At 33.2% G+C, this 27,253-nt stretch overlaps 2 protein-coding genes across 2 annotated transcripts; one reads left to right on the top strand and one right to left on the bottom strand.

The window, feature by feature from the left end:
* Positions 1-5,182: 5,182 nt before the first annotated feature.
* Positions 5,183-15,178, top strand: LOC107934193 (SAC3 family protein A). The gene is made up of 14 exons (XM_016866561.2): positions 5,183-5,525; positions 5,704-5,776; positions 6,713-7,582; positions 8,873-9,310; positions 10,333-10,434; positions 11,100-11,197; positions 11,343-11,520; positions 11,686-12,177; positions 12,291-12,431; positions 12,560-12,619; positions 13,615-13,745; positions 13,862-13,995; positions 14,091-14,326; positions 14,665-15,178. The coding sequence occupies exons 2-14, from the start codon at positions 5,717-5,719 to the stop codon at positions 14,764-14,766; spliced, it is 3,042 nt and encodes a 1,013-aa protein (XP_016722050.2). The 5' UTR covers positions 5,183-5,525; positions 5,704-5,716; the 3' UTR covers positions 14,767-15,178.
* A 2,931-nt stretch (positions 15,179-18,109) lies between these two features.
* Positions 18,110-20,125, bottom strand: LOC107934189 (uncharacterized). The gene has a single exon (XM_016866558.2). It carries the CDS (start codon positions 20,123-20,125, stop codon positions 18,110-18,112), a length of 2,016 nt encoding a protein of 671 aa, XP_016722047.2.
* Between the last annotated feature and the right edge of the window lie 7,128 nt (positions 20,126-27,253).

Consider the following 27,253-nt stretch of genomic DNA (forward strand, 5'->3'; position numbering starts at 1 on the left):
ATGTTATATTATGTATTATTTGCTTAATTTGAGCATATATGATGAGTTGATTTAAATACTATACGAACTTACTAAACTTTATAGCTTACTTTGTTTAATTTTCTGTGTTTTATAGTGAAATCAAAGCTAGCTCGGATTCGGGGATCGTCGGAGACTTAGCCACACTATCCTTCTATCTCTTGGGTACTTTTGAACTTAAGTGTTTTAAGCATATGGCATGTATAGGAGTTTGGCTAATGACTTTGGTCATTTGAAATGACTTGTAAATGTTAAATGTTTTTGGTTGTATATAGCCATGAGAGTTGACTTAATTTGATTGGTATGGTTGTGTGTATATATATGTGTATATAGCTTGTGTTGTGAGTTTATAGATGGATATATGATGCTTGTGGATTATAGATATTGTGGGTGTCAAATGGTTGATATTGGAAAAGTTATATGCTTGTGAGTTGGGCATAATGGTGCATGTTTGAAAGTGTCTAATTAGTTGATTTGTGTATGTGAATTTGGTATAAATAGAATGACCTATTTTGTGACTTGTGTGTATTGTGGATAATAGTATAGAATTAGCAAGAATTAGGCTTGATTTAGTTGGTTTGAATGCCTATATATGCTTTGTTTTGGTGCTAATTGGGTCGATGTAGGTGTAAGCAAGTTTGGATGGCAAAATGGCTTGGTAAATAGCCTTATTTTATCCACATGGATAGAGACACGGGCGTGTGTCTTAGCCGTGTGTGACACACGGTCAGGGCACACAGTCGTGTGTCCCCTGATGTTGAAATAAAAATCAAGTCAATGTGCTCCACACGGCCCAGCACACGGGCGTGTGATTAGTCGTGTGGCCTAAGTCAGTATACCCTACAGGTTTGGCACAGTCTAGCACATGGCCTAGCATACGGGCATGTGAGACCATTTTGATTGGGCACACGGGCTGGTCACATGGGCGTGTGCTTAGCCATGTGACCCAAGTCAGGGAGTTATACGGGGTAGGACACGAGCTGGAACATAGCCATGTGCTTCCATTTTGAATGTCCACATGGCCTATGACACAGGTGTGTCTTTGGCCGTGTAAGACACACGATCGAGCCACACGGGCGTGTGTCCCCTGTAGTTTAAAAATTTTTCTAAATGTTCCAAAAATTTCTTGGGCTATCAGTTTAGTCCCGAATCACACTTAAAGCATATTTAAGGTCTCGTAGGCTCGTACTAGGGACAATGTGATTGATTTTGAATGATGATTGCATGAAATTTGAAAATTGTATGTGAAATGAATGTTTAATTGTTTTATAAGTCTGGTAATACTCTGTAACCCTATTCTGGTGTTGAATATGGGTGAGGGTTGTTACATTTATATGTGTAACTCGTACACTTTGATGTAAATAAAAGCCCGAGTTCAAATAAATAATGAACAGAAAGCTGATGCGTTAGGTGTACGACTTTTGTAGTATGTAGTGTCATTCAAAACAGTAGAATTCATAACTTGAAACATGGGTAAATGACGTCCTCTCATATGCATTACATGATTGATGAAAAGTAAATGTGGTCACCGATCGTTCGTATTTGTGATGGATGACTTAATCACTATTTGATAGTGATTTGACTTTTCATGAAAAAAGTTGGAATGGTTACCATGAAATAAAATAAGTTCATATTAGGAAAGTAAATATTATCACAAAGAGATCAATGATATCCTATGAGAGTAATACACTTATGACAAGGTCATTAGATGAGCACCGAGTAGTTGCTTTCATAATGATATATCGTTAAGGAGAGCTCAGTCAAGATACCATAGTGGAATGACTTTGTGATTAAATGAGTTTATAATTAATAGGCGAAAAGTTGGAGCTTAATTATAAATCATTTGAGCCCTAATTACATATGTCCAGTCGATCCCCCCGCTAGCTCGTTGAAACCAGAAATGAATTGTGTGTTTGAATAGAAATGAACGAAATCAATAGGAAAAGAGAAAAGAGAAAAATTCAGGAATTATCATGGTTTTTTCTGAAATGGAGAAATGGAATCATTTGAAATAATTGTAGGTTTCAAAAAAAGGAAATTTGCAATTCTATATGGGTTACTTAAAAATGATCGAAATAATAAGTTTATGTTTTTGAGTTGTTTTGAAGCTCAAAAATGAAATAAATCATTCGATTATAGCGAACATGTTAAGTTGTAAAATATTAAACATATTTTCTCGAAATTTTTATCAATGGCAAAATCGTCAAAATTTTATCGGGGGTAAATTTGGGATAAGAAGATTATTTAATTGGAAAATTAATATTTACTTTGAAAAATAGAAAAATATGTATTAGTTTGGATAAAATTATAAAGTGTTGGGATAAAAATTCAGAAAACACATTTAATTGGGCCCAATACAATAAGAGGCTTGAATCCCCATTATATACATATGAGGGGAAGCACACCTTATTACCTCTTCTCCTTGTCCTAGTTGGACTCAAAGGTTATTTTTATATTTGAAATAAACTTCTACAATTCAATAAGGGTTTTAACTTCTCTCTTTATAAATAGATGCTACCGATAAAGCTATTTACATCACATTGAGAAATTATTACTTTGCTGAAAAATAAAATGAATTTATTATCAACTATTAAATATATTTTCTAAAATAATAATTCTATAGGTTTCTGTTAAAAAAGAGAATTTTCGTTTTCATCCCAAATAAAAAAGAGAACTTTTTCTAGTTATGTGTTTCGATTCAATTGGTTCGAGCTCACACTTAAAATAGTTTGTGGTATGAGAATAAATGAGAAAATAATTTGGTTGAAAGTCGAAAATAACGAACGTCTGCTAAGCCGAAAACACATGTATGAATTCAGTTAGGGTTTATTGCTATAAATATCATAAACCAGGTCGGTTTTCAAAATTTTAATTTTTCACTGTTCAAGAAAACCATTTTCAAACCGAATTTTCTCCAACATGTATGGGATAAGCTTGTTAGCATATGATTAGTTTGGTTATTCTATTTGATTTTTTTTTTATGAATTACAAGAGGAGGGCAAAACCTAATAACAACTTGATTAGAACTCAGGCCACAGCTAGAATGATAAACACCCTGACCATCATTCTATTTGATTTTTGTCTAAGTTTCGATTCTTTTTTATGAAAGCTCTTTTATTAAAAATATTTGTAACAAATTATTATTTTTTTAAATAATAAAATTGGCTAATTAAGTGCATTGTATTTGGGTTTATGCCTAGATATTTTTAAAAATAACTAATATATAACTTTATCGAACTAATTGATGGTTTTATTTTTAACCCATATATAATAATTGAAGTAAATAATTGGGGTGTTTTGAAAAATAACCATCAATTCAATGAGATCATTAATAATAATGATTACTCAATTGTTTACAAATATGAATTGCTTTAACTTTTCAAATACACTCAATTGCATGGAGTAAGCAAACAAATTTTGATTATGAAAATAGGAACTCATTTGTGCAATGAGTTTAGCAAAGTCAAAAGTTCTCAAATTAGAGCATTAAAAAAGGTAAATTGCTTATAAATAATTTCTTAGCTTAGCGACAAAAGTATTTGTATTATTACTTAAAAGCTTAGGTTCAATCCTTAATAATATCACCTTTTCTTTTTGAGTATTTAATCTTCTATGCTTAAGGAGAATGATCGAAAATTATTCGAGTTAAATTAACTTATTATTTTTTACATTCTATTTTATACTATATAAAAATTATTTATTTTTTATATAATTTTAATTTTAATCTAAACAATCCAAATTATTATAATGATTATTGATATTACAATAAAGGATGGGATTTATAGTTGAAATATATTTATATTTAAATTTAAATAAAAAACAAATTGTTACTCTATTATTGATCTATTGAATTAGGGTCCTACTTAGGTGAGAGTGAAGTGCAAATGGCTAGCATAGGCTTTAATATGTTTGGGTGAACTAGAATGAGAGTGGTTGTTTTTCTCTCTCTATATTTCAATTTATTAACAAAAATAATTGATGTTGAATATATTCCATTCCAAAATTATTATCTTAAAAATTTAATAGGAAAGAAAAATTTAAATTATTATCCTATAAAAATTTTTAACTCACTGCCACTGTTGTTTTTACATTAATTGTAGGAATCCACCCTGAGTCTTAATTTGATTGCTATAGATATTGTTACTAGTGCAGGAGGTCATGAATTAGAGTGCGCTAAAGTGCATTATTATCTTATTTAAGAGTTATGGATGGACTATGGATAGTTCCAACTATAGTATAAAAAATAATAAATACATTATCTATATTTAAATCCATATCTAATATATTCTCTAATTTAATTTAATTTTAATTAAATTATTTAAAATTAATTTAAATTTAATAGTAAGAAAAAATATTAATTACGAAGTATTTATTTTGTCTTCGATCTTTATACTTTCTATACTTTTAAAATTTAATTATTTTTCTTTTATTTTTAAAAATTTAGTCTCTTTACTTTGATTTGAAATTGAAATCCAACTGTTAACCTATATATATTTATTAAATTTGAATAAATCACATTTTAATATTCAAAGTTTTAATTTAAAAATTACAACTTAAGTAGCAACACAAAATCAAATTTAAAAAAAAAGTCTGATAATAATATTATTGATTGGACTTTAAATTTTAGGTTGAAATATGCTGCCATATGTTCCTCTACTTTTCATAAATTAAAAAATTAATTTGAATACTTTTATTTCTAAGAATTTGGTCACTTTACTTTCAATGTTTATTACAATGTCTATTTTTTAGTTATATGGCTACCAACTGAGTATTTTTTTATTTCAAAATATTACGCCAAAAATTTTAACAAAATAAATTTAATTGTGTTAATAATTGAATTTAAATTTTAAAATATAAAAAGGGTAGAGAACTAAATTCTTGAGAATACAAAAATACGGACTAAAATCCAAATTTATAAAAAGTACAAGGACTTGTAGCATATTTTAACCTATATTTCGATCGATTCAGATAAATGGAGGACTAAATTAAAAATGTCTGAAGAGTACAAGCACGAGATATAAATTAGATCTTTTAAGAAGATATTGCAAAATTATTGTGGCAAAATCAAGTTGGAGGGTTTTTGTATTGATAGTGAAATCTTCTCAACCGGGTCCGGTTCTTTTTATAGATTTCGACATATCGGCCCAAACCCATTAAAATCTATAAACAGTAACCTCTTATTAAATCCCTTTTTCTCATTTATTTCTTATTAATTTTTTCGTTTTCCAATTACAAATTTCCTCCGATTCTCTTTCTCCTTTGTCTGTCTTCTTTTCTCGCTCGTGGGGTTTCTTTCCTTTTTTTTTTAATTCAAATTTTCTCTATATTCTCTGCTCTATGTTGTTTTATTCATTTTAGTTGATGAAATCTTATATTCAATTTTTTGGCATATAAAAATTTCCTTTTTTTTGTTATTTTTTATTTTCTGGGTTTTGTCCTTTGATCTCAAAACTTTGTTATTTGCTGTTAAATACGTCCTTTCACATCGATTCCGAGGGTTTTTTAAGGTAAGAAGTTGGTCTGATTTCTTTAGATTTAATTAGGGTTTTGTGGTTCCCCAAATTTTCTAATATTATTTCAATGCAAAACTTTTAACTTATTCCTGGTTACTTCATTCTTGATTCGGTACAATTAGTAATTACTTTTTTACGGTGCTAATATTCTTTTGTTTTTGGTGAAATATAGGGATGATGATGAAATGATGAATCAAGCTGCCAATACACAAACATTAGCTTCAGTTGACCCGAACGCTGTTGAGGTAATTTCCTTTTTGTATAGCTAAAATGGCTAAAGAAGTTGATATAAGTAATGGGTTGGGTTAAGAAAGTATTGAGATTGAATACCTAAGGTAATAGTAATTTTTCTAACGAATATGCTTTGGGATTTCAAAATTGAAAATAAAAGATTGTAGCAGAGCTTGTGATGGAATTTTTGATTTATTTAGTTAGATTTTAGCGGTTTAGGTATTTTGGTGGTGAATGGTGTAGCTTCCTGTAGTTACTTTAGCATTGGATGACAAAGATGTTGAAATCGAAAATTGAAGGTAGTAACATTGCTTGCAGATTGGGTTGAAGTGTTATGTTAGGGTTATTTGCCTTAAAACTTTTTTCGAAACAAAGAATGTTATGTGTTGTGAATTCGGTTTGAATATAGAACTCAATTAAAAGTTAAAAGGGCTTCATAATCTTAGATTAGAGATGGTATTATTGCTTGCAATGAATTTGGTTTGAAGTTCATGAATTGTTTAGTTAGGTTTTGGGTTTTTAGGCTTTCTTTTCAGGCAGAAATTTCTTGTTCTGAACTAGATTGGTTTACAGTTGGATTATAGAAGTGTTGAAATCTTAAACTGAAAGGATTTGTTTCTAATGAGTAATGAATTGTGTTTGAAGTTTCTATGTTGTTTAGATACCTTACAGTGACATTTTAGGAGTGGAGTTTTCTTGTTGTGAATTGGGTTTGAGTTTACATCAATGTTTTGTTTGAAGAAGGAAAAGTTTTTTTCGGTTTTATTTGTGTATACTGCATCCAAGTTAATTGCATGTTTTATTATTAATCTGATTTAGGGTTCTGAATTTTGAAGAACCTTATCTTAGATAAGTTATCTACTATTGTAGTAACTGGAATCTGATTCTGTTATTTTGGTTGGTTGTTGCCTTCGTATGTCATTCATTAACTTTTTTTTCTTTTTTCTCAGAACCGGTATGTTGTTAATGCAAATCAAGGGCAGACGTCTTTATATGTTCCCTCAACAACTGGTTCAGAAGCTGCATCATGGAACATGTATAGGGTAGAAAACCACTCTGCAGAAAGTGAAAGTTTTTCAAATTCCACTTACCACCATGTGCAGCACAGCGAGCCATCCTCGAGAACCGTTCAGGATGGGTCTAATGCAACATCTCTTGCCACTTCATCGAGCTTAGGAGGAACAAATACACAACCAGACTATGGTGGCTATACTTCATACTCAAATTCTGCTGGTACTTATTCACATGGGAGCGCAGGTTACCAAGGTTACTATAGTGGTTATCAGCAACAACCTAACCCCTCTTACTCTCAGCCAGTAGGAGCATATCAAAACACAGGTGCTCCATATCAGCCTATTTCCTCATTTCAGAATACAGGGTCTTATGCTGGGCCTACAAGTTATTCAAGCACTTACTACAATCCTGGTGATTATCAGACAGCTGGAGGTTACCCAAGCAGCAGTTACACTCATCAGACTACTACATGGAATGGGAGCAATTATGCAAATTATACTACTCAGCAGTATTCAAACTACACTCAAGATTCAAGTGGGGCTTATGCCGCTGGTAATGCAGGTGCAAATTCTTTGCATTATCAGCAGCACTACAAGCAATGGGCTGATTATTACAATCAAACGGAAGTTAGTTGTGCCCCTGGAACAGAAAATTTGTCTGTTGCTAGTACATCCACTCAACTGCCTCAGGTGTCTCAGGTTCCTGGTGTTAGTGGTGGATATCCCACTTCAAACAGCCAAGCCCCCACAACTTTTGCTCCACCTTGGAGGCCAGAGTCCAGTTCAACTCAAACACCATTGTTGCAGGTTTGAGTTTTTGTTGGATGCATGGTCCAGGATTAGCTGAATTCATGCATAGTGACGACTTGTTTGAGCTAACTGCTGATCTTAAAGTGTGCATTCTATCATTATTTTGTTCTGTTTGTGTTTGGGTCTTTTGCTGTATTAGTTATACATACTATTACTATGGTTGAAGGTGATTGTTTGATGTGTGCTTTTGCAGATATTTTACTTATGTTTCTATTTTGTTAGATTTGAGGTGTAGTATGATAAGTGCAGTATTTTGTTTGATTGTTATTGATCAACTTTCTGTTTGATGGGATATATATTTATATCATGGATATTCTTCTTCTTCTCAATATTTTGATAATGAATTTTGGATGCTTCCACCAGGTAAGATTTCATTGTTCCTAAGATGAAGGGATTTGGAACTTTATAAAATATACTTCCTTTCTTTGAAATGAATTAGAGCATGCTATGCATGACATATTGGGGCAAGTTTGTTACAAAGTTGGCTCCTTAGACTGACGTTCCTCTATCTGTGGTAAAATCGAGACCATTGTTAATTTTGAAACTAAAATTTCCTGTGGAATTAACCCTTTGTTGTGACTTTAAAACAATACACTATTGGCATAATTATTATTTATATACATTTTATTTTTTAGTTGGATGATGTTTTTATGGCCTAGAGTTCTATCGAGCCACAATATGTTTAGCCATGTTGTTATGATGTGAGTATGATTAGTTCAAATTCCTCAGTTCTCGCTGCCCATGGGAAGGTAGTTTTTTTTTTTTTTGCAAGGAGAATCGTTGCTCATTCTTTTCAATACTCTACTGGTGGAATCCCACTTCTGCTGCATTCTCTAACCAAAGAATGGAGTGATGTATGTACTGATAACAACATTTCTAAAGGATTTGCTTAAGCGGGTAGAGGGATAGGAATGGATTTGTATATAAACTGTTATCAAAGTAATGCTTGTTGTTCGTGCTGTGATAATAGTCCTGATTCTATTGCATGCTTCCCTTTGATATCTTCTCTTTTTATAATATTTTAATTATTTTTTATTTTTCATGAAATACTCCTGAATAAGAATGCATTTATATTCAGAAGCCTTGAGTGTCTTATATGGTACATCCAGATTGTAAGGTGGGTTTCATAGTATGGTTGGACAAGGAAAATGATAAATTTATGTAATTATATTATAGTGCATCAGGAATTTTATTATGTGCTTCTTGTTGCTATATTATGTTAATAGTATCTTTGTGGATGCCTATTACTTAATCTCTTTTTCATCTTTTTGTGCACTTTTTGGTCAGCCTGGTGCAACTGTCACTGGTGCTTATGATAGTTACCGCACACATGGGGCTCCAAGTTTTCAAAATCAGCATCCTAGTCCTGTACAGCCACATTTTGTGAAGCCTTTGGAATCCAAATCTTCATATGGTAACTTTCAGGAACAACAAAAAACTGCTTGCCCTCAACTTCCCAATTTACAGTATCCTGTGGCTCAGCAGGCACCTCAAAATTACCAACCACCTATGCAAACCGTTCAATCATTAGAGACACAAAGGGTAAGCAAACTACAGATTCAAACAAATCCCAGAATTGCCTCTAATTTGCCATTAGGTTTACCAAAATTGGACAAAGAAGGCCCCAACAACAGTGCAATAGCAAAACCTGCTTATATAAGCGTTTCCCTGCCAAAATCCAGTGAAAAAGTGTTGTCCAATGATGCAGCTGATACTGTACTTAAGGTAAGCTTTCTGATGTAATTGGATAGTTTTTTTTCTTCAAAATAAACACCATATAATTATCCTACTAAGATTTTCTATACGGAAATGAGGTGTGTAAGAAAGCTGCCTTCTGCCACCCAAGTTGAGCATCTGAATAGTAGTACCTGAAACATATATACTTTGTCTAATCTTAATTTCTTTGTTGCCTGAAGCTCTGGAACTAGATCACTCATTGTTGGCATAGTTCGTTATGAGAGTAATGATTTATTGCTCTCTTAGAAAGTGCTTGAGTGCTATAATGTTACAGGATTTGACAGCATGGTAGAATTATTTCCATGTACATTGAAAAAACTTGAACACCATTGGTCTGCAAATCAATGATGATGTGCCAGCCTGGCTGTTCTACATGCTAAATTTGGTGATAGATGCCTAGAAACTTTTTCCTGAGTTCTGAATTTGTTTTATCATGATTAATATGATTGTTTGAATAATAAGGATTATTTAGGTTTGCTGTGTCTGTAGATATATCTGGGATGCTAGCATCTGATCTGAGAATCCAGATACTTGCTTCATAGAAAGGGCATTATGAGATTCAAACTTAAATTTGTAGTTTGCAAGACGTAACTAACTTTGTTGAATTAATGTTGTTTCAAAATGTTTATATGCATGCATATTTGTCAGTGTTTGGCTGCACTTGGTGTGTTAATTGCTCATCCCCTATTTTGTGGTAGTCCTTTTATTCATTTGAGAGGCAATCTTCCTTTTTATATTTTTGGCTCCTAATACCAGATGGCTAAACTTGCTTGGTTATGCAGTGCTGAATTAAAATGCATCTTTGCAATGTGGCAGATGATGATTTAGACATAAATCACTCTTGGAAATTGTTCTTAAGTCCTTTATTCTCTTAGATTTAGATTGTATAGTTTAGTTACAAGCGCCCTCAACTGCCCCCTGCCTCCCTATGAAAAAAAAAAAAAGATTTATCATGGTTTACATATTTCAGATTTTTGAACAACGATTGATGGCTGCTTTATTGCTTTCAGGCTGGTGTGTTCCCAAAATCATTAAAGAGTTATGTTCAAAGGGCATTGGCTCTATGTAAGGATGAAAAGCAATCGGCAGCTTGCCAGGAAATCATGAAGGAGGTGAGGGCTTTCTTTTAAATAAAATTTTGGCAGCTGTTATTCTGGATTATGTGCATAATGAATTGTTTCCTTTAATTTCTCTGTTTTTTTAAAAGTTCTATTCATGCCATGTTCATCAAACATTCATTAAGAGTTTGGGTTAATGAATTCTTAATATGCTTGTAACTAAAAGTTGTTTAAATGAAGAATATAAGTGTTTCACTACAGAAATTTCATCTTTACAAATTGACAGAGCAAGGAGGCTAGCTCGAAACTTAGGATAGCCTTTAGCCACTGAGCTGACCTTGTCATGTTGATTGTCTGCATTTAAAAGAGGGTACTGGGTCCACTAGAAAGGAAGATTGAAAACAATGATTCATGTGCCTAGCTTTATGGACTGATTTTTGACAACTTTTTGACTTCCTATGTGTATGCTATTATTTTTCTTTATAAGGGATGCTATGGAAAAGGTTTTTCTGTGGTAGGATTTAGCTTTAAAGTTATCGAGATTAATTGGTGCTGATACCTACATGTTAAATGTTATATATTTTGGGATATTTTGATGTACTTGACTTCATTTTTGTCTTTTTATTGTTCTACTTGCCATAAATCTGTACTTCTCTATTTTACGCTGGATGCATGTTATGTTTTAACTTTGTCCTTCACCTCCTCCTGTCCTCTTTCAGATAATTACCAAGGCAACTAGTGATGGAACAATTCATACACGAGACTGGGATGCCGAGCCTCTCTTTCCAATACCAAATACAGATATGACTGATAAGAAGTATCTATTCTTGTTCCCTATCTAAGCTTGATTTTTTGTCTTGCTTTTATTTGGAAATATATGGCATTCATTTAGGTTCTAGTAAATAACTTGTTCTGCCTCAAGCCTTATGCCTCTCTTCCTTTCTCTTTTTATCTTCTCACAGCAATTCACAGAATTCAACCCCTGTTTCTTTATTTTCAAAGTACAAGAAGAGTCCAACTAGACGGACCAAGAGCAGGTGGGAGCCTTTAGAGGAGAAATCAGTTGACAAATTGGGTTCTCTCAACAATTATGCTGCAAAATATAGTAGCCGAGTTCCTCTTGATGAAAAGGACAGAAAGGTAAAATTTCATTCCATTGCATTTGTTCTTTTGTAGCAATTCTATGCTAGGGTTGATGCTTTTTTTGTTTTTTGGTGGTAGGTGTTTAGTGATATCATTGGTTCTTAAGGCATTGCACTTCTGCTACAAATAATTTAACGAGCTCTTTGTTGAATTATTGTGCAGCCCATAGGAGCAAGTTCTGAGGGGAAGACTGATGTTATGAAAAAGATTAGGTTTCCACAGATGGAGCAGAAATCTGCTAGTAAAACTGTTCAAAGACAAGCAAAGAGGCAGCGTCTTGCTGATGCTAGTGCTGCTGATAATGGTGATGCATCTAGTGATAGTGACAAGGAACAAAATTTAACAGCATATTATTCTGGTGCTATTGCACTAGCTAATACCCCAGAGGAAAGAAAGAGACGTGAAAATCGTTCTAAGCGTTTTGAGAAAGTGCAAGGAAATCGAGCAGAAAGTAATCACTTTAAGGCCAAAAATGCGGGCACTGGAAATCTATATGCTAGAAGGACTACTGCTTTGGTGCTTAGCAAGAGTTTTGAAGATGGTGGCAACAGGGCTGTTGAAGACATTGACTGGGATGCACTAACTGTGAGAGGAACATGCCAGGAAATAGAGAAACGATACTTGCGTCTTACTTCTGCTCCAGATCCCTCCACTGTAATCATCGATATTTATAGTTTTGTTGTCGTAATCTTTGCATTCCATCTTTTGAATTATTTAGAAAGAATGATGCGATATTTGCATATTTGAGCTTCCTTATTGATTTACAGGTAAGACCAGAAGAAGTTCTGGAAAAAGCTCTGCTTATGGTTCAAAATTCCCAAAAGAACTACTTTTATAAGTGTGATCAGTTGAAGTCTATTCGCCAAGACTTAACTGTCCAAAGAATTCGTAACCATCTAACAGTAAAGGTATATCTGATGCATAACCCCGTCTTTGGGAGAATAAGACGTGTTTATGTTGATGAGGGTTTCTTTTTTAAAACTGATAAATCCTGGATATTGTGCTGATTTTCAAGCATAATTTCACTGCTAATCAGGTTTATGAAGCTCATGCTCGATTTGCTTTGGAAGTTGGGGACCTGCCAGAGTATAATCAGGTTTGGACTTCAATTCATTTTATTATAATTTCTTTTTTGGAGTAGCTTTTGTTGAAATGTGTAATGTATAATAGTGGTTTGTTAATGGGACTAAATTCTGTCTTTACATAATTGTTATGTTTTCAGCCTTTTGTTTATCAGATGTGGCCGAATGCTTGCCCCCAAACTATAGTTATCCTTGTCTGCCAAGTTAAATGAACATACTGTGCTTTTACAAAAAAGCTGATAAAACACATGGCTAAAGTACTAAAAGAACTCTTATCCTTCTATATGCCCAATTACACCCTTTAACTGTTACTTTTGTTCTTTTTTTTTCGGCCAAAACCATTACTTTTGTTTAAGCAAGCCCTTTTTGCATGAAAACTAAAAAATAAAAAGCTGTTACACATAGGGGTTTAACTAACAAAAATAATAATTTAAGAGCTTTATTAGATAAAAATTGTACTTTGAGGGCTCAATTAGACAAAAATAATATGTTGTTATTGAGTATGGTTATCTAGAAAATTTTGAAAAGTGCAAGGGCTTTTCACGAATTTTAGCCTAAAACACACATATGGACACTAGTTAGTAGTGTGTATAACTATTGTTTGAAACAGTACCATATTGCTAGGTTTTTTCTCTTTTGGTGGCATTATTGTTGAGTAATGTTTTATGTAGCCAACACTCTTCTAGTCGGTCATATTCTCTATTTCAGTGAGATTATTGTCAGGTAATGTTTAATATTGCTAGTTCACCATACGTTCATCCTTATTTTCAGAAATTTGTGAACGAGTTGCCAAAGGATTTGAGTAGTATCTTTCTTTTTTTCCTCTTTTTGGGGCGTAATGCCATTTTAAGTCAGCTGGTGCTTAGCATTCACCATCTTGAAAGATTTGGCAACTGATATTTGATACTGAGTTGGAGATAATAAATGTAAATGTATAAAGATCTTGTGTTACTATCTTACATTTGTAATCATATTCGCTTTTCTTTCCTTTTCCTCCCATGTGGTCCAGTGCCAATCACAGCTGAAAATCCTTTATGCTGAAGGAATCGAGGGTTGCCATATGGAGTTTGCTGCTTATAATTTACTTTGTGTTATAATGCACTCAAATAACAACAGAGATCTTTTATCATCAATGTCACGGTTAGTTCTGTTGCTTTTTGATGTACATTAATTTTTCCTTAATTGCTTGAATCATTTATGTTATTATTCAGGCAATGAATTTTGACGCAGAATATCCAATTATATCTGATTTCCAGGTTATCTGCTGAAGCAAAGAAGGATCAAGCTGTTCAGCATGCACTTGCAGTTCGGTCAGCAGTGACTTCAGGAAATTATGTCTTGTTCTTTAGATTATACAAAACGGCACCTAACTTGAACTCCTGCCTTATGGGTAAAGTGTATTCTACTGGGTTATCTCAATGCTAATAACTAATTACATATATCAAAGGAGTGCTAAGGTCTTTCTTGCATTTGTTCCTTTCGCAGATCTTTATGTTGAGAAAATGAGATATAAGGCTGTAAGCTGTATGTCTCGTTCTTATCGTCCTCAAGTACCTGTTTCGTACATTGCTCAGGTGCTGGGCTTCAGCAGTGGTGTGCTTACAAATGAAGGAAGTGACGAGAAAGAGTCGGATGGATTGGAGGACTGTGTTGACTGGTTAAAGACACACGGTGCATGCCTTGTTGTGGATAGTAATGGAGAGATGCAGCTTGATGCTAAGGTATCGTTAATCTCATCCGGATAACAAACATATCTAATCATATTAAGCTTTTGATAATTAGCAATATTCCTGTCTTGGTACATTCATTAGATCCTTGTGTTGTTTAATTAGCCTGATGATCTGAGCTCTAAATAAAGCCATCAAAAGTCTGCTCCCGTGAGAAAATATCACTTCATGTCATGAGAGAATATCTTCACAGGAGCAGTCCGACTGTTCCTAATTTCAAACTTTGGGCGTTCACCATTTGCATTGCCCGTTTGTTTCCCCCTTTTCCCTGTCTCCTCAAGATACCGGAAGTTTGGTTATGCATTGCTCTGACTAGTGTTCTTAATGTGCAGGCATCATCTTCAACTCTCTACATGCCGGACCCTGAAGATGCTGTAGCCCATGGCGATTCCAGTCTGGCAGTTAACGATTTTCTGACACGGACATCATCGTAGCCTTGTTCTCCTTTTTTAAAAGTGTATTTGAAAGCATTAGTAAGACGACGAAGTGTTAAGCATTTGCCAAATCGCTATCAAAGAAAGAGTGGGAACATTTCGTAGAAGGCGTGGCAAAATCTGAAAGACTCAACATCTGACGACGTTTCCTGTACCCTAAGAAAGAGTAAGATCCCATTTGTATACCATGAAAAACTAATTCTAAAAGAACTCAAAATCCTCTCAGAAATGGGTTGTAAGGTGGCAGATTGAGAGAGAGTCGGTTGAGTTAGGCAAGTACCAATGTAGTTTCTTTTTATTGAGGTTTGTTTTCTGAAAACATAGATAGATTCATTCTTTGTTGGTGAAAAGACCGAACATAGATGTATTTCAGGAAGATGATAATAAGGAAAATTAGTCTCCCTGTTTGATATTTGAATGCTTTGGACATTGGGTTAAGTTCAGGTTTGCCTGAAAATTTTATATTTATTTTAAATAGTAAAATTTGTTTTCAAAGTTTTTAAAAAAACTGGATTGGTTCTTATTAAAAATAAATAGATAGTTTTCTTGCTTGTTAATAATAAATATTATTGAAATTTGATAAAAAATGGTCAAATCAAAGTTTTATATGAGGGGGACAATTTCTCATCACATTTCTAATAAAATTCTTACTAAACAAAAATATAATTTCTCTAAATTTTAGTATTTTCTTAATATACCAAGTATTATAATATTACATCCTAATAATCACATTTTTAACAATCACATTTCTAATAATTTTACTGGAAAAAAATGGCATGAAAACTTTGAGAATGAGAGTGTGCTCATTAAAAAATTGCCTATCAATTAGATCAAAAATCAACAAATTGATCCGCAAATCAATATGACATAAACCAATTGAACTAAATTATGTGTATTATTATATATAAGTTTTGATTTTGTGTGATTTTATACATAACCTTTTAATTTGATTTAATTTTCATAAATTACTAACAACACTATCAAAGTAGTACCATTTTATGTTGATATATTGCATACACAAACAACAATATTAATCCAATAAAAAAATAAAATGTATGTATTTATTTCTTTAAATGTGTATAATTAAATTAAAATTAAAGTTTCATATATACGTACGAATTACAATTCAAGTTTCATATATGTATATCTGCCCTAAATTAATGATTATGTATCAAACTATGCATTAGACTAAATTTCATACGTAAATTTGATATTTATCCTTTCTTACCCATTATTTTTGGAAGGTATAAATACTTTTTTCTTCTTTATTCTAAGTTGAATAGAAGCATAGAGGTAGGTGGAGAAATAATCGTTTTACATGAAAATAAAAATTTAAATTTAAAAAATGTGAAAAAATTGAGATGAAAGATAATAATATGAAATATATATATATTTAAGATAAATTATACCATCAATCACACTATTAGCATGTCAACTACAAAAACTTTCAATTTCTTACTAACATTATGAAAATTATCTAAAAAGAAAAAAACAACTTTTCCGAAATAAAATTTAGTTAAGATTTTCTACAAAATATTCTTTTTACTTTTCCTTTTAGTTGGATTTTACAAAAATTTTATTAAAATGAGTCTAAATTTGTGCTCAAGTCTAACGCAGATAAAATGTTACGATTCGAGCCCGAACCATTTGAATTAATTTTTTATATAAAATTTTTTAAAATATAACATACAACAAATACTAAAAATATTAAAAGAAATATTTTCCAATAAATTAAAAATAAGTAAAAAATATTTATACTTAAATAACACTGAGATAGATGCAACTTAATAAACAAATGCCTCTAAAATAGTAACAAAAAAAATAAAACAAGAGTTATATAATATCAAAACAATAACAACAAAATAATAGTAACATAATAGTGAAATATTAGCAAAATAGTGAAAAACAAGAGAAAACAACATATTATTTTGTCTTTTTGCTAATTCAAGCTCGGGCCGAATTTGGGCAAAAAAAGCCTTACTTGAGGCTCGATCTATTTTTTAAACTGATCTTATTTTTTTATCTAAGCTCATTTTTCGAGTCTATATTTTTTCCCAAACCCTTCCATTTTTCGAGTGACCCTTCTGACCGACCCAAGTTTACTCACAATGATTAGCATAAGAAAGATTAATATTCTTGAAATCTTTGGAATTAATTGTTAGATCTAAATAGTTTATTTATAGGAGGAAAAAGTAAAATTTCTTTTCTTATTCCTCTCCTTATTCTATTTTAAATTTTTTTATCTATTTTTTTAAATTTTCTATGTTTTTTTTTATGATTTAATCATTTTTCCCATTACTAAGTTATCTATCCACATTTATTTTTTATGCATATAATTTTTCCTTTCTTTTCCCCTTAAGTTTTTTAATTATTTGATTGTCAAGAAAGAAAATTATGCTTATTTCAATTAGTTGATAAAACTTAATCAATTTGTTATCAAATCACAGCTGTCATTGTTTTATTTATCTTAGTGTTCTAGTATAAAAAATAAAAGATTATATTCACTTTTGCGTAAATGTAATTAGCGTTGTTCATAAGTCGGGTCGAGGTAAAAATTTTAGGCCCATCTTTTAGATTAGAACCCTGCCCAAAAAATAGGCCTAAAATTTTGTCTAAACTTGACAAGAGAAAAATGCTAAAATTCGAGCCCAACTCGCTTGTATTAAAAATTTTTATATTATTATTTTTATATAAAAATAAATTTTATAAATATAACACATCGAATACACTAAACCCAACAAATTAAAAATAAATTTAAAAAATATTTATACTTGAATAATACAAAGATATGTGTGTAACTTAGCAAACAAATACCTTTAAAATAGTAACAAAATTAATAATAAAATAAGAGTTATATAATATCCAAATAATAATAACAAACTGATAGCAATATAATAGAGAAATGGCAAAACAACAACAGTTTTTTTCGGGCAAATTCGGGCCAGGTCAGGCCTGGGCAAAAAAGCTTACCCGAGGTCCGTTTGTTTAGAAAATAGACCTTATTTTTATCCAAGTTCATTTTTTTGGGTCTATATTTTTACCTAAATCCTTCCACTTTTCAAGTGACTCAGACCCATTAACAGGTCTAGATGAAACAAATCTAAAACATATTAATTACTTCCATTTTCAAAGAAATAAAATATATTCCTATTAATCACATAATTAAGATTACATCAAAGCTTTATAGAGTGACTTTTCTTATGCAAACATTTTGGACATTAACAAATGATAGACAATACAAGAAGCACATATATTTACAATGAAAATAAAAGAAAAGAAGAACTCTAAACAAGCCACATTTGTAATTGTGTTTGCTAACATCAATCTCTTTATCCAATGCCTGTCAAACAAGATTTTTCGAGTCTTTCCAAAGGATCTTGTAGTTTGAGTTGCACATCCAATGGCTAATGTATTTGCATTCTTCCTTCAAACATTCAAGAGCTAAATCAAAGCAGGGTTCACCACATTTGCAACATTTAGGATGATGAGCCTTCTGCACAGATATGAGAGTGTGCTGGTGGTCGTTTGTTATGAAGGTTCTCCCACGCTTGATAAATGGGTAATCCCCAAGAACACAATGGAGGTGTGCCGAGTTGTCACAAATTGCACAATGGTAAAACCAAGTATTGGGGCTTCTTTTTTCTTCACAGATATCACAATGATGATATCTTGAATAATCATTATCTTCATGGTATCTAAGAGTAAGAAAATGTTTGTCCCATTTGTGCCAAGCTATTTGTGGTGCCAAAATACATTGATAATGCACCGCAAAACTGCAAGTCTTGCATCCATAAATTGAAACACCATCAGTACTACCGCCACAAGCATTACAGGAGAGCCCATTAAGTTGGGGGTAAAAGTGAATAGGGTGCTTATGTCCTTGACTTTTGTAGGGCAAATGAATTTCAGCACACCTAACACATATAAGGTCATTACACATATAAACCTCACATTTGTAGGCAAAACCACTACGCATGAAACGACAAAGTGCACATTTGAAAATGCAATGTGGAATAAGGCTAAGGGGATCTTGGTGGTAGAGAGAAATAACTTGCTTCTTTTTAGGTAACTTGGCACAATATTTGTGGAGAAAGAAGTCACATTCCAAACAACCATAAAAGGAAGTCAGGATGAGTTGACTGCAGCCATCGCAATACATACGATCCTTAACTTCATCAGTAAGTACTAAATTATGTTGATGACTGAAATGTTTTATCTCTGCATTTATAATTTCTTCTCCAATTTTAGTCATTTTAGTAACGAAAAAGCTTGGATCTAAAGCACCGACGGCCGACATTGCATTAACCGTATCTTTTGACTCAATTTTGTAGTACCATCGAGCATCCTGTAGTGCACAGTTCACATGGATAATGAACTTGCACTTAGAACAATAGTAACTCCCGCTCTCCATGTTCACATCCTCGTGACAAAATCCACAATCACGTGTTGTACACTCATTGTCTACCACAAAGTAATTATGAGAAATGGGATGGTCATGCCATATGCTTTTGATGAAGCGTGGCAATGTAATGCATTTCTTATGGACCATTAAACTACATGTCAAGCAATTATAAGAAACATAGTTTCCTAAAGTGCCACATGCATCACAGTTGAATGACTGGTTTTTTAAACACCTTGTGAATGGATGTTCATGAGTACTTGGATCCTCAATAATGGGTGGTGGTGAAACACATCCAGTGTGAAGGACGAACTTGCAAATTGAACAGCAATAAACCAGCCCTTCATGTTGGGTTTCTTGGCATATTTGGCAAGGGAGATGGTCACTGTTAAATTGTAAGAATAAAGAATGGTGGCGGTGGCAAGGGTGATTGATTTCACGGGGTAACTCAAGGCATTTCTTATGTAGGTGAAATCCATAATCAGGAGAGATGTAAACAGAATCTAGTAAGGACTTTTGACATGCAACACATTGAGCTTTTTCAAGTTCTCGTGAATGGCCTTCAGAAGAGATTATTGGGACGAGGTGTTGAAGCTCTCTAAAGTCATTTTTAAGAACTTTGTATGAAAGAAAAGCACATTTGGTGTGAAAGTCGAAATTACAAGAACAATGATAAAGAAAATTCCAACATATATTATTGCAGAAACCACAGAGAGGGCTACCTTCATCATACGGAGAGCTTGCCTTAAGCTCAAGGTTATGGTTGCGATGAAAGGGATGATTCATCACATCAGGTGCCTCGGCGCAATTCTTGTCGAGATGAAACCCACATTCCATGCAGCTAAACCTTGGACCTAACACTAGCTCTCCACAGGCATTGCAATAAACCTCACTTTCATGGCTTCTCTCTTCATTGAAAATCAGAGGATGCTCATGGCTAAAATGTCGAAGAACTTCCATTTCTCTCGTATCTATGTAAGTTTGTAGGCGTGATAGTTGCTAATGATTTTGCAAAACCAAAAGCTGATATATATTCTTCAAAGTTTCATCCTTATCATTATTATACTATTTTCACATACTAATATATTATCATATTTCACAATTAATTTTATTCAAGAAGAAAAGAATTTTACTTTATTCCTTCTTCAAATTTATGTTTGTTCTAAATCCTTTTACATGGATAACCAATATCTTATTATTAATCATTTTTGCAAGAATCAATCATTTTTATATGTTTCATCCACTAATCACATATATAATAATATAATAAGTTCCAAAAGCATATTCGGACAAGTGGTGTAATTAGGGGTGAAGCCAAAATTTATTTTAGAAAAGCTGAAATTAAATTGTAATTTTTATTATAGTAAAAATTTAATTTTTAAAGAATTAAATCAAAATTTTATCATTTTAAAGGGTCAAAGTGTAATTTTTACTTTTACTATTTTAAAAATTTAAAATTTTAAAGGGCCAAAATAAATAAATTTCCATTTTAGAGGTGGCCCCTAGATTCGCCCCTAGCATAATTATGTTCTTTTATTTTTTATAGTTTTTCTTTTTTAAAGATGAGTGGATCAATTAACTTTTTCAATTATTTATTTATTTAATTAAAATTTTATATTAAACATACAAAATTTAAAATATTCACTTAAAAATATTGTTATAGATAATATATAGTTAAACAAATAATTTTTTTAAATTTCTATTTATTTAATTAAAATAGATAATAGGAATTATATGCATTTACTCATTTAAAATTATTTAAAAAAAACATAACATCTATGATTTAAAAATTTTAGGTTTGAAAATCTCAATCTAATTATTTAACCTTTTTAAATATTTAGTGAATTTTCAAATTAAAAGTATACAAATACTTAATTTCAAATATATTAGAAACATTTATGTTAAAACTTAAAATTAAAATTAAAAAAAGTTTCATTAAAAAATTATCTTAAAATAAAAATATAAAAAATTAATTTAAACTAACTATTTATTTAATTAGCATAAGATAGTTAGACAAGAAAATGTATATTGTTCTACAAACATAAGATCTCACGGGTTAATTTTAAATTGTTTAAAATAGATTCACCTTAAATTCATTCCTCTTGAATGATAGATACATTCATGCTCCATATGAAGCGGATAGCTGAATAAGGATAACCTCACTGTTATCCTGACAAAATCTCTGGCTTGCAGCTTGTGCTAAATCGTTGCCCAACATAATGGTACTTGGTGGTTCCTTATGGTACTCACTAGACATTTGACTCTGACGGATACTCCCGCTTTTCTGGTTATCGAAGGGTTTAAGAAAAACCCTTCTCGTAGCCAATAGATGTCAGTAGCGGATTTAAGGACCTGAATGGTTTATTACAATTTGAAACCCAAGCTTTTTTTGAACGTTGGCTATTTAAATCGAGACATGATGGAATGGAAATCCTTGCATCATAAATCAATTCCCCCCTAAATTCCTTGTCGGTTAAGTTTCTTTCTGAACCCTAAGTCTTTTTTCTCCCATTCCTTTCTTCCTCTTCCTATTCTGTTGCTGGAGTTTATCCTTCCTCTATAGACTTTACCCGGTTTCAAGGTAATTCTTTAATCTTTTGCACATACTTCTCATTCCCTTTTTAGCATGTCTGGAATCGTACAAGTGTCAGGAGGGACGGCTAGGGGTTACGGGCACTGTAGCCAAAGGAGTCATCGGAGAAGTTCTTCGGTTGCAAGCGGTAATGATCCACAGTCCCAAGAGACTAGTACTTCAACAATGACGCAGTTATATAGTTTCCTAATCACCTAGGAGGATATGGTAAATTATTTGGCAGCCTGGGGTATCCGGTTACCAAATTTTGCATATCACTTTGAAATCGTTAATGGGGAGAGACGCCTGAGTATTTCCAGCGAGGGTTTCATACTGTCTCTCTACCTGTTAGAGGCTGACTTCCCCCTTCCATTACACCCTTTCTTTTACACAGTCATTGAAGAATACAGAACTGGGCCAGGGCAGCTGACCAGTTTATCCTGGTGGACACTAGTGCCGTACTTCCTAAGCTGCAACATCTGGAATGAGCCACCCATGATTGGCTTATTCCAACGCTTCTATCGTTTGAAGGTCCAAACTTAGAGGCCCTCAGCTGGGATGATTTATTTCAATGTTCGCAAAGGCTGCGAATCCATGCTCAGTAATTTGGCTTCCAACCTTTGCCTAAACCGCAACAAATTCATCTTGGTGAGGAGTAAGCTCCCTAACGGGTTCGGTTTCTCTGGATTGCTGTGAAGCAAGTTGAAAGGTTGAGTCCGGGACGCACTCTGGAATTGAAAAAACTCATCACCGTCCAAAATATCTTCTGCTACTATTTAGAGGGAAGAAGCCCAAATAGTTGGCGGACAACTGATCTTTATCTTGGTGTGAGTCCTAGGATAGTATAGTTCGCTAAAGAGGCGTGGCCATTAGGGGTCAATAACGAGTTAGCTTAGGCGCTTGTTGGAAGAAGCAGGGAGCCCCTAAATTTCTTTTATATCGTTTGCAATGTACCTCCCTTCCACTGGTCCACTTCCTCGTTAGGATTCAGAGGTGAGTCATCAGGTAAATATTTAACTGAGAATGTTGCTGATCCCTCTTTTGATACTGCAGGCCCCAGTCTTTCCTCACTCCCATCACAACCTTCTCAGCCTAAAGTTATGGATGTGGAGGCGCTAATGGAGAGTGCACAACAGACTGTGGAAGCTACCGACGCTAGGATTTAGGCGGGCAGTAGTAGCTGCAAGAGGTCAAGATCTGAAAGGGACTCTGATACGAGTCACAAAAGCCCAAATTCTTGAGGGCAAGGCCCAATAAGAAGATTCCAAGCCCAATCAAGAAATCCACCCATACTTAGTTGAAAATCAGACCAAATTGTCAAAGTGGCCCAAGTTGTAAAGTTTTATTTTTATTTATTTATTTATTTTACTTAGTTTAAATGTTTATCCAAGAGTCCCAAATAAAAGACACTTGGCCGAATTTCCATATTAAAATAATTAGGAGTTTTTTTTTTAGTTTTAGTTTTAGTGTTCTAATTAAATTAGGAAAACATTTGAAAGGCCTATTTATATGGCTTGGCCAACCACCCTACATTACATTACAATTACATTGAAAATTTCAGATTTGATTTGAGTGAAAATTCTCTTTGAGTTCTTCAAGGATTTTCTCTTGAGTTTTCCTTAGAAGTTGTTTTAACAATCTTTTTGATTGTGGGAGCCATCTTCAACCTTCTTCTTGCCATTGATATTCTTTGGAGGGGAGATTAGAGCCGTTTGAAGGGAGTTGTGAGATCTTTCGAGATTTCAAGGCTTCTTAGGACTTATCTTTTAATTTCTTACTGTCAATTCTTTCTTTATTTCTACTTGTGCTGAATCATTATCTAATCTATTTTCTGTTCTTATTGTGTTTTCAGCCTTTTTCTATCTTAAGGAATCAGCCCAAAAATCCCCAATTTCTAGGGTTTTTCCATACTCGTTTTGGGTGAAATTAGATTGTCGAAATTTGGGGAAAACTATCTTGGTGTTCAATTGGGCAGAATCACAATCTCCTTGAGGGTTTCAAGAACCCTAACACTTATTTCTATTCTCAATTTGATTCTTTGCTGATTTGGAGATTTTATTTCAGATCTAAAAATTTAAAAATCTAATCTTTTAATTTTCTGTTTCGTTTCAGATCTGATTGTTTAGGGTTTTCGTAGGAGTTTCTCGTGACTTGGCAACTCGATCTTGGTCCGCGCGCAACCCCGTATCATTTGGTATCAGATTTTGGACGTTTTGGGTGTTCTTGGTTGATTTCTAAACTGATCTCTATTTTTTAAATTACAAACAGCAGTTTTACCCAGAAAAATTTTCGAAAAAAAATTCATTTGAGTGGGTAAACGTTTTCTGATTGATCTGAAATTTTACATACATATTTTTGGCACTGTTATTGAATATACAAAAATATTTCCCGCAAAAAAATAAGTCGAAAAAGTCAAAAAATTGAAAAAAGACGAAATTCAATAAAAAATTAAAAAAATATCCAGCGGGTTGAATTTGGTGCCCAAATTTTCCAGATCAAAAATCCAATATTTGAAGACATTCCAGATTTAATTTTGTGATTTTTTGAGATCAGGAACACCTCAAACGAAGTTGTCAAGTTACTCCGCAGTTTTTCGGGTTTTCTGTTTTCAGCAAATTTTATTGATTCTTAGCTGTAGGTTTTCATTTGTTTACCTTTATTCTTCCTTTACGTTATCTAACACCTTCTTGGTTCTTGTGTTAGTAGGATTTAAACGTGTGCACAACTTCTTCCTCGGTGCAACACGAATCAATTGGTGTCTCGTCAGTTTTTGGCATCCTAGTGCAAATTAGGATTCTTTGGTAGTTTGGTTCACACTCTCTAATTGGTTGATATAAACTCTGATAAAGAACTCACAAGATTGAATTCGACCTCATTGAGAATTTGATTTTTCTTTTTGAGTGATTAATGGTGAGGTTTGCTAACTTTTATTTTTGAGTGTTGAGTGTTTATTTTTTATAGGTTTTGAAGATGTCTAAAGGTGATAATAATGATGCACTTATGAAAGTCCAACAACAGTTAGACAGACATACTGCTGCAATCACACAAATAAATGCTACACTTCAAGCATTGAATACTACTTTGAATGAGGTACGAGTGAATCAAAAACATCAATATCGAGATCCAATTAAGAAAGATAGGGATAACCAGCCCCATAGGTGCAACCCTCAACGTGTCCCTAGAATGGATGATGATTGTCATGATCATGGACAATCATCTTTGGCAAAACCAAAGAGCGAGCAGCAACGAGAACATCTCTTTCATACTCGCTGCCACGTACAAGGTAAGCTTTGTAGAGTTATTATTGATGGTGAAAGTTGCTCGAACATAGCCAGCACGACGATGGTGGAAAAGCTTTGCTTAACCACTACCAAGCATCCACAACCTTATCAACTACAAGGGCTTAGCAACGAAGGCCAATTTAGGGTCACTCAACAAGTGCGCATCGCCTTTTCTATCGGTAAGTATCAAGACGAAGTTGTGTGCGACGTAATGCCTATTCAAGCCTGCCATTTGTTGCTAGGAGAACCATGGCAACTGGATCGAAAAGTCACTCACGATGGTCGTACCAATAGGTATTCTTTCAAGCATCAAGGAAAGAAACTTACCTTAGTGCCGCTCACTCCGGAACAAGTCCATGAGGACCAAATCAAACTGAGAAATTCTGTTAAAACAAGTGAGGAAAAAGAAAAAGAGAATGAAAAAGAGCAAAAAGAGATTGAGAGTGAAAAGGAATGTGAAACAGAAAAGAAAATTGAAAAAGAAGTTGAAGAAAGAAGAGAAAATGAGTTAGAAAAAGAAACAAAAGAAAAAGACGAGGAAAGGCTAGTGAGGAATGTTTCCACTAACCAAGATATGAATTTTTCTTGTGTTGCTACTTTTCAGGTTCCCGAAAGATCGAAAGATAACTTTCAACTTCAATACCTCTCAAATGAAAGACGCTTTCATACGATCAACTTAAGCAAAGATGAAATCACACTACATGATCTCGAAGGTAAGCGAGGTAAGGAAATTTTAGAAACCGAGTCCAGTGCAGATTTGAAAATTATTGATAAAACTTTTGGTGACTTAGTTCTTAAAAGATCCCATCATTTTGATCCGATTAATTGTTACTCTTCGATTGTGGTTGATAAAGTCATTACGAAAAGAAGCGTGATTTGTTATTCTCTTGATTTACCTTGTGTAAAATCCTTGAATTTGTCCAAATCTGTTTTGGAGAATAAGGTAACGAAATTTGCCAAATTTGTTTTCAATTTATATTCTTGCCTTAAACAGTTTATGTGGTTGTACATGAAGTTTGAGTTCCATTTGACAAAGGTTAACTCAACAACGGAGATTCGACTACACTATGCCCCCGATGAACGAAGGTTTGTTTTAAATGAAAAAGGTAAAATCGACCCTTATTCTTTTGCTTATCGAGGTAAGATGCTTGAAACCTTTGAAACACTTTTGTACTCCTCGGATAGTGATAAAGATCGTGTTGATGAACACTTAGATCGAAACATGCTTGACTGTCCTATTTTATTTATTGATGATCTATCTGTTTTGATGGTTGATAAAAAGATTCTTGTTTTTGATAATGCATGTGTGAGTGAATCTATAGACCGTCGATTAATGCATGGTATGATTATGCAACTCTGTGAACCATGTAAATCTTTTCAAATACCTACTTGTGACGATTATGTTTACCATTTGATTTATTACTCGCAATTTATTCATGGTTTGTGGGAACAATGTGAGACGACTGAATGCCTTAAAACATGTCCATCTTTGTTTCAAATATTTGACGAGGCAGTGGTGAGTAAATTAGATTGTTTGCATGGTAATCTGAATCTGTCCATTCACATGCGTTATACCTGTTCTGTTATGCTTATGATTGGACTACAAGCTTGTTTCCGTTGCTATTTACTATCTCATGGCTATTCTTTTCAGTGGACTCAATTGCCATTAGTCCCGTTCGATAGAGGAAAGTCGAGTTCATTTGATTTTTCAGATTCGAGGACGAATCTTTTTGAGGAAGGGGGGAATGATACGAGTCACAAAAGCCCAAATTCTTGAGGGCAAGGCCCAATAAGAAGATTCCAAGCCCAATCAAGAAATCCACCCATACTTAGTTGAAAATCAGGCCAAATTGTCAAAGTGGCCCAAGTTGTAAAGTTTTATTTTTATTTATTTATTTATTTTACTTAGTTTAAATGTTTATCCAAGAGTCCCAAATAAAAGACCCTTGGCCGAATTTCCATATTAAAATAATTAGGAGTTTTTTTTTTAGTTTTAGTTTTAGTGTTCTAATTAAATTAGGAAAACATTTGAAAGGCCTATTTATATGGCTTGGCCAACCACCCTACATTACATTACAATTACATTGAAAATTTCAGATTTGATTTGAGTGAAAATTCTCTTTGAGTTCTTCAAGGATTTTCTCTTGAGTTTTCCTTAGAAGTTGTTTTAACAATCTTTTTGATTGTGGGAGCCATCTTCAACCTTCTTCTTGCCATTGATATTCTTTGGAGGGG

Source organism: Gossypium hirsutum, chromosome A10, assembly GCF_007990345.1.
Source record: "Gossypium hirsutum isolate 1008001.06 chromosome A10, Gossypium_hirsutum_v2.1, whole genome shotgun sequence".
Lineage (NCBI taxonomy): Eukaryota > Viridiplantae > Streptophyta > Magnoliopsida > Malvales > Malvaceae > Gossypium > Gossypium hirsutum.

Excerpts from the sequence above, each read along its gene's own strand:
- LOC107934193 (XM_016866561.2), top strand. The coding sequence starts at position 5,717 with ATGATGAATCAAGCTGCCAATACACAAACATTAGCTTCAGTTGACCCG. Across the intron at positions 12,178-12,290 it reads CTGCTCCAGATCCCTCCACT|GTAAGACCAGAAGAAGTTCT; the intron begins GTAATCATCGAT and ends ATTGATTTACAG. Across the intron at positions 13,996-14,090 it reads CTTGAACTCCTGCCTTATGG|ATCTTTATGTTGAGAAAATG; the intron begins GTAAAGTGTATT and ends TTCCTTTCGCAG.
- LOC107934189 (XM_016866558.2), bottom strand. The coding sequence starts at position 20,125 with ATGGAAGTTCTTCGACATTTTAGCCATGAGCATCCTCTGATTTTCAAT.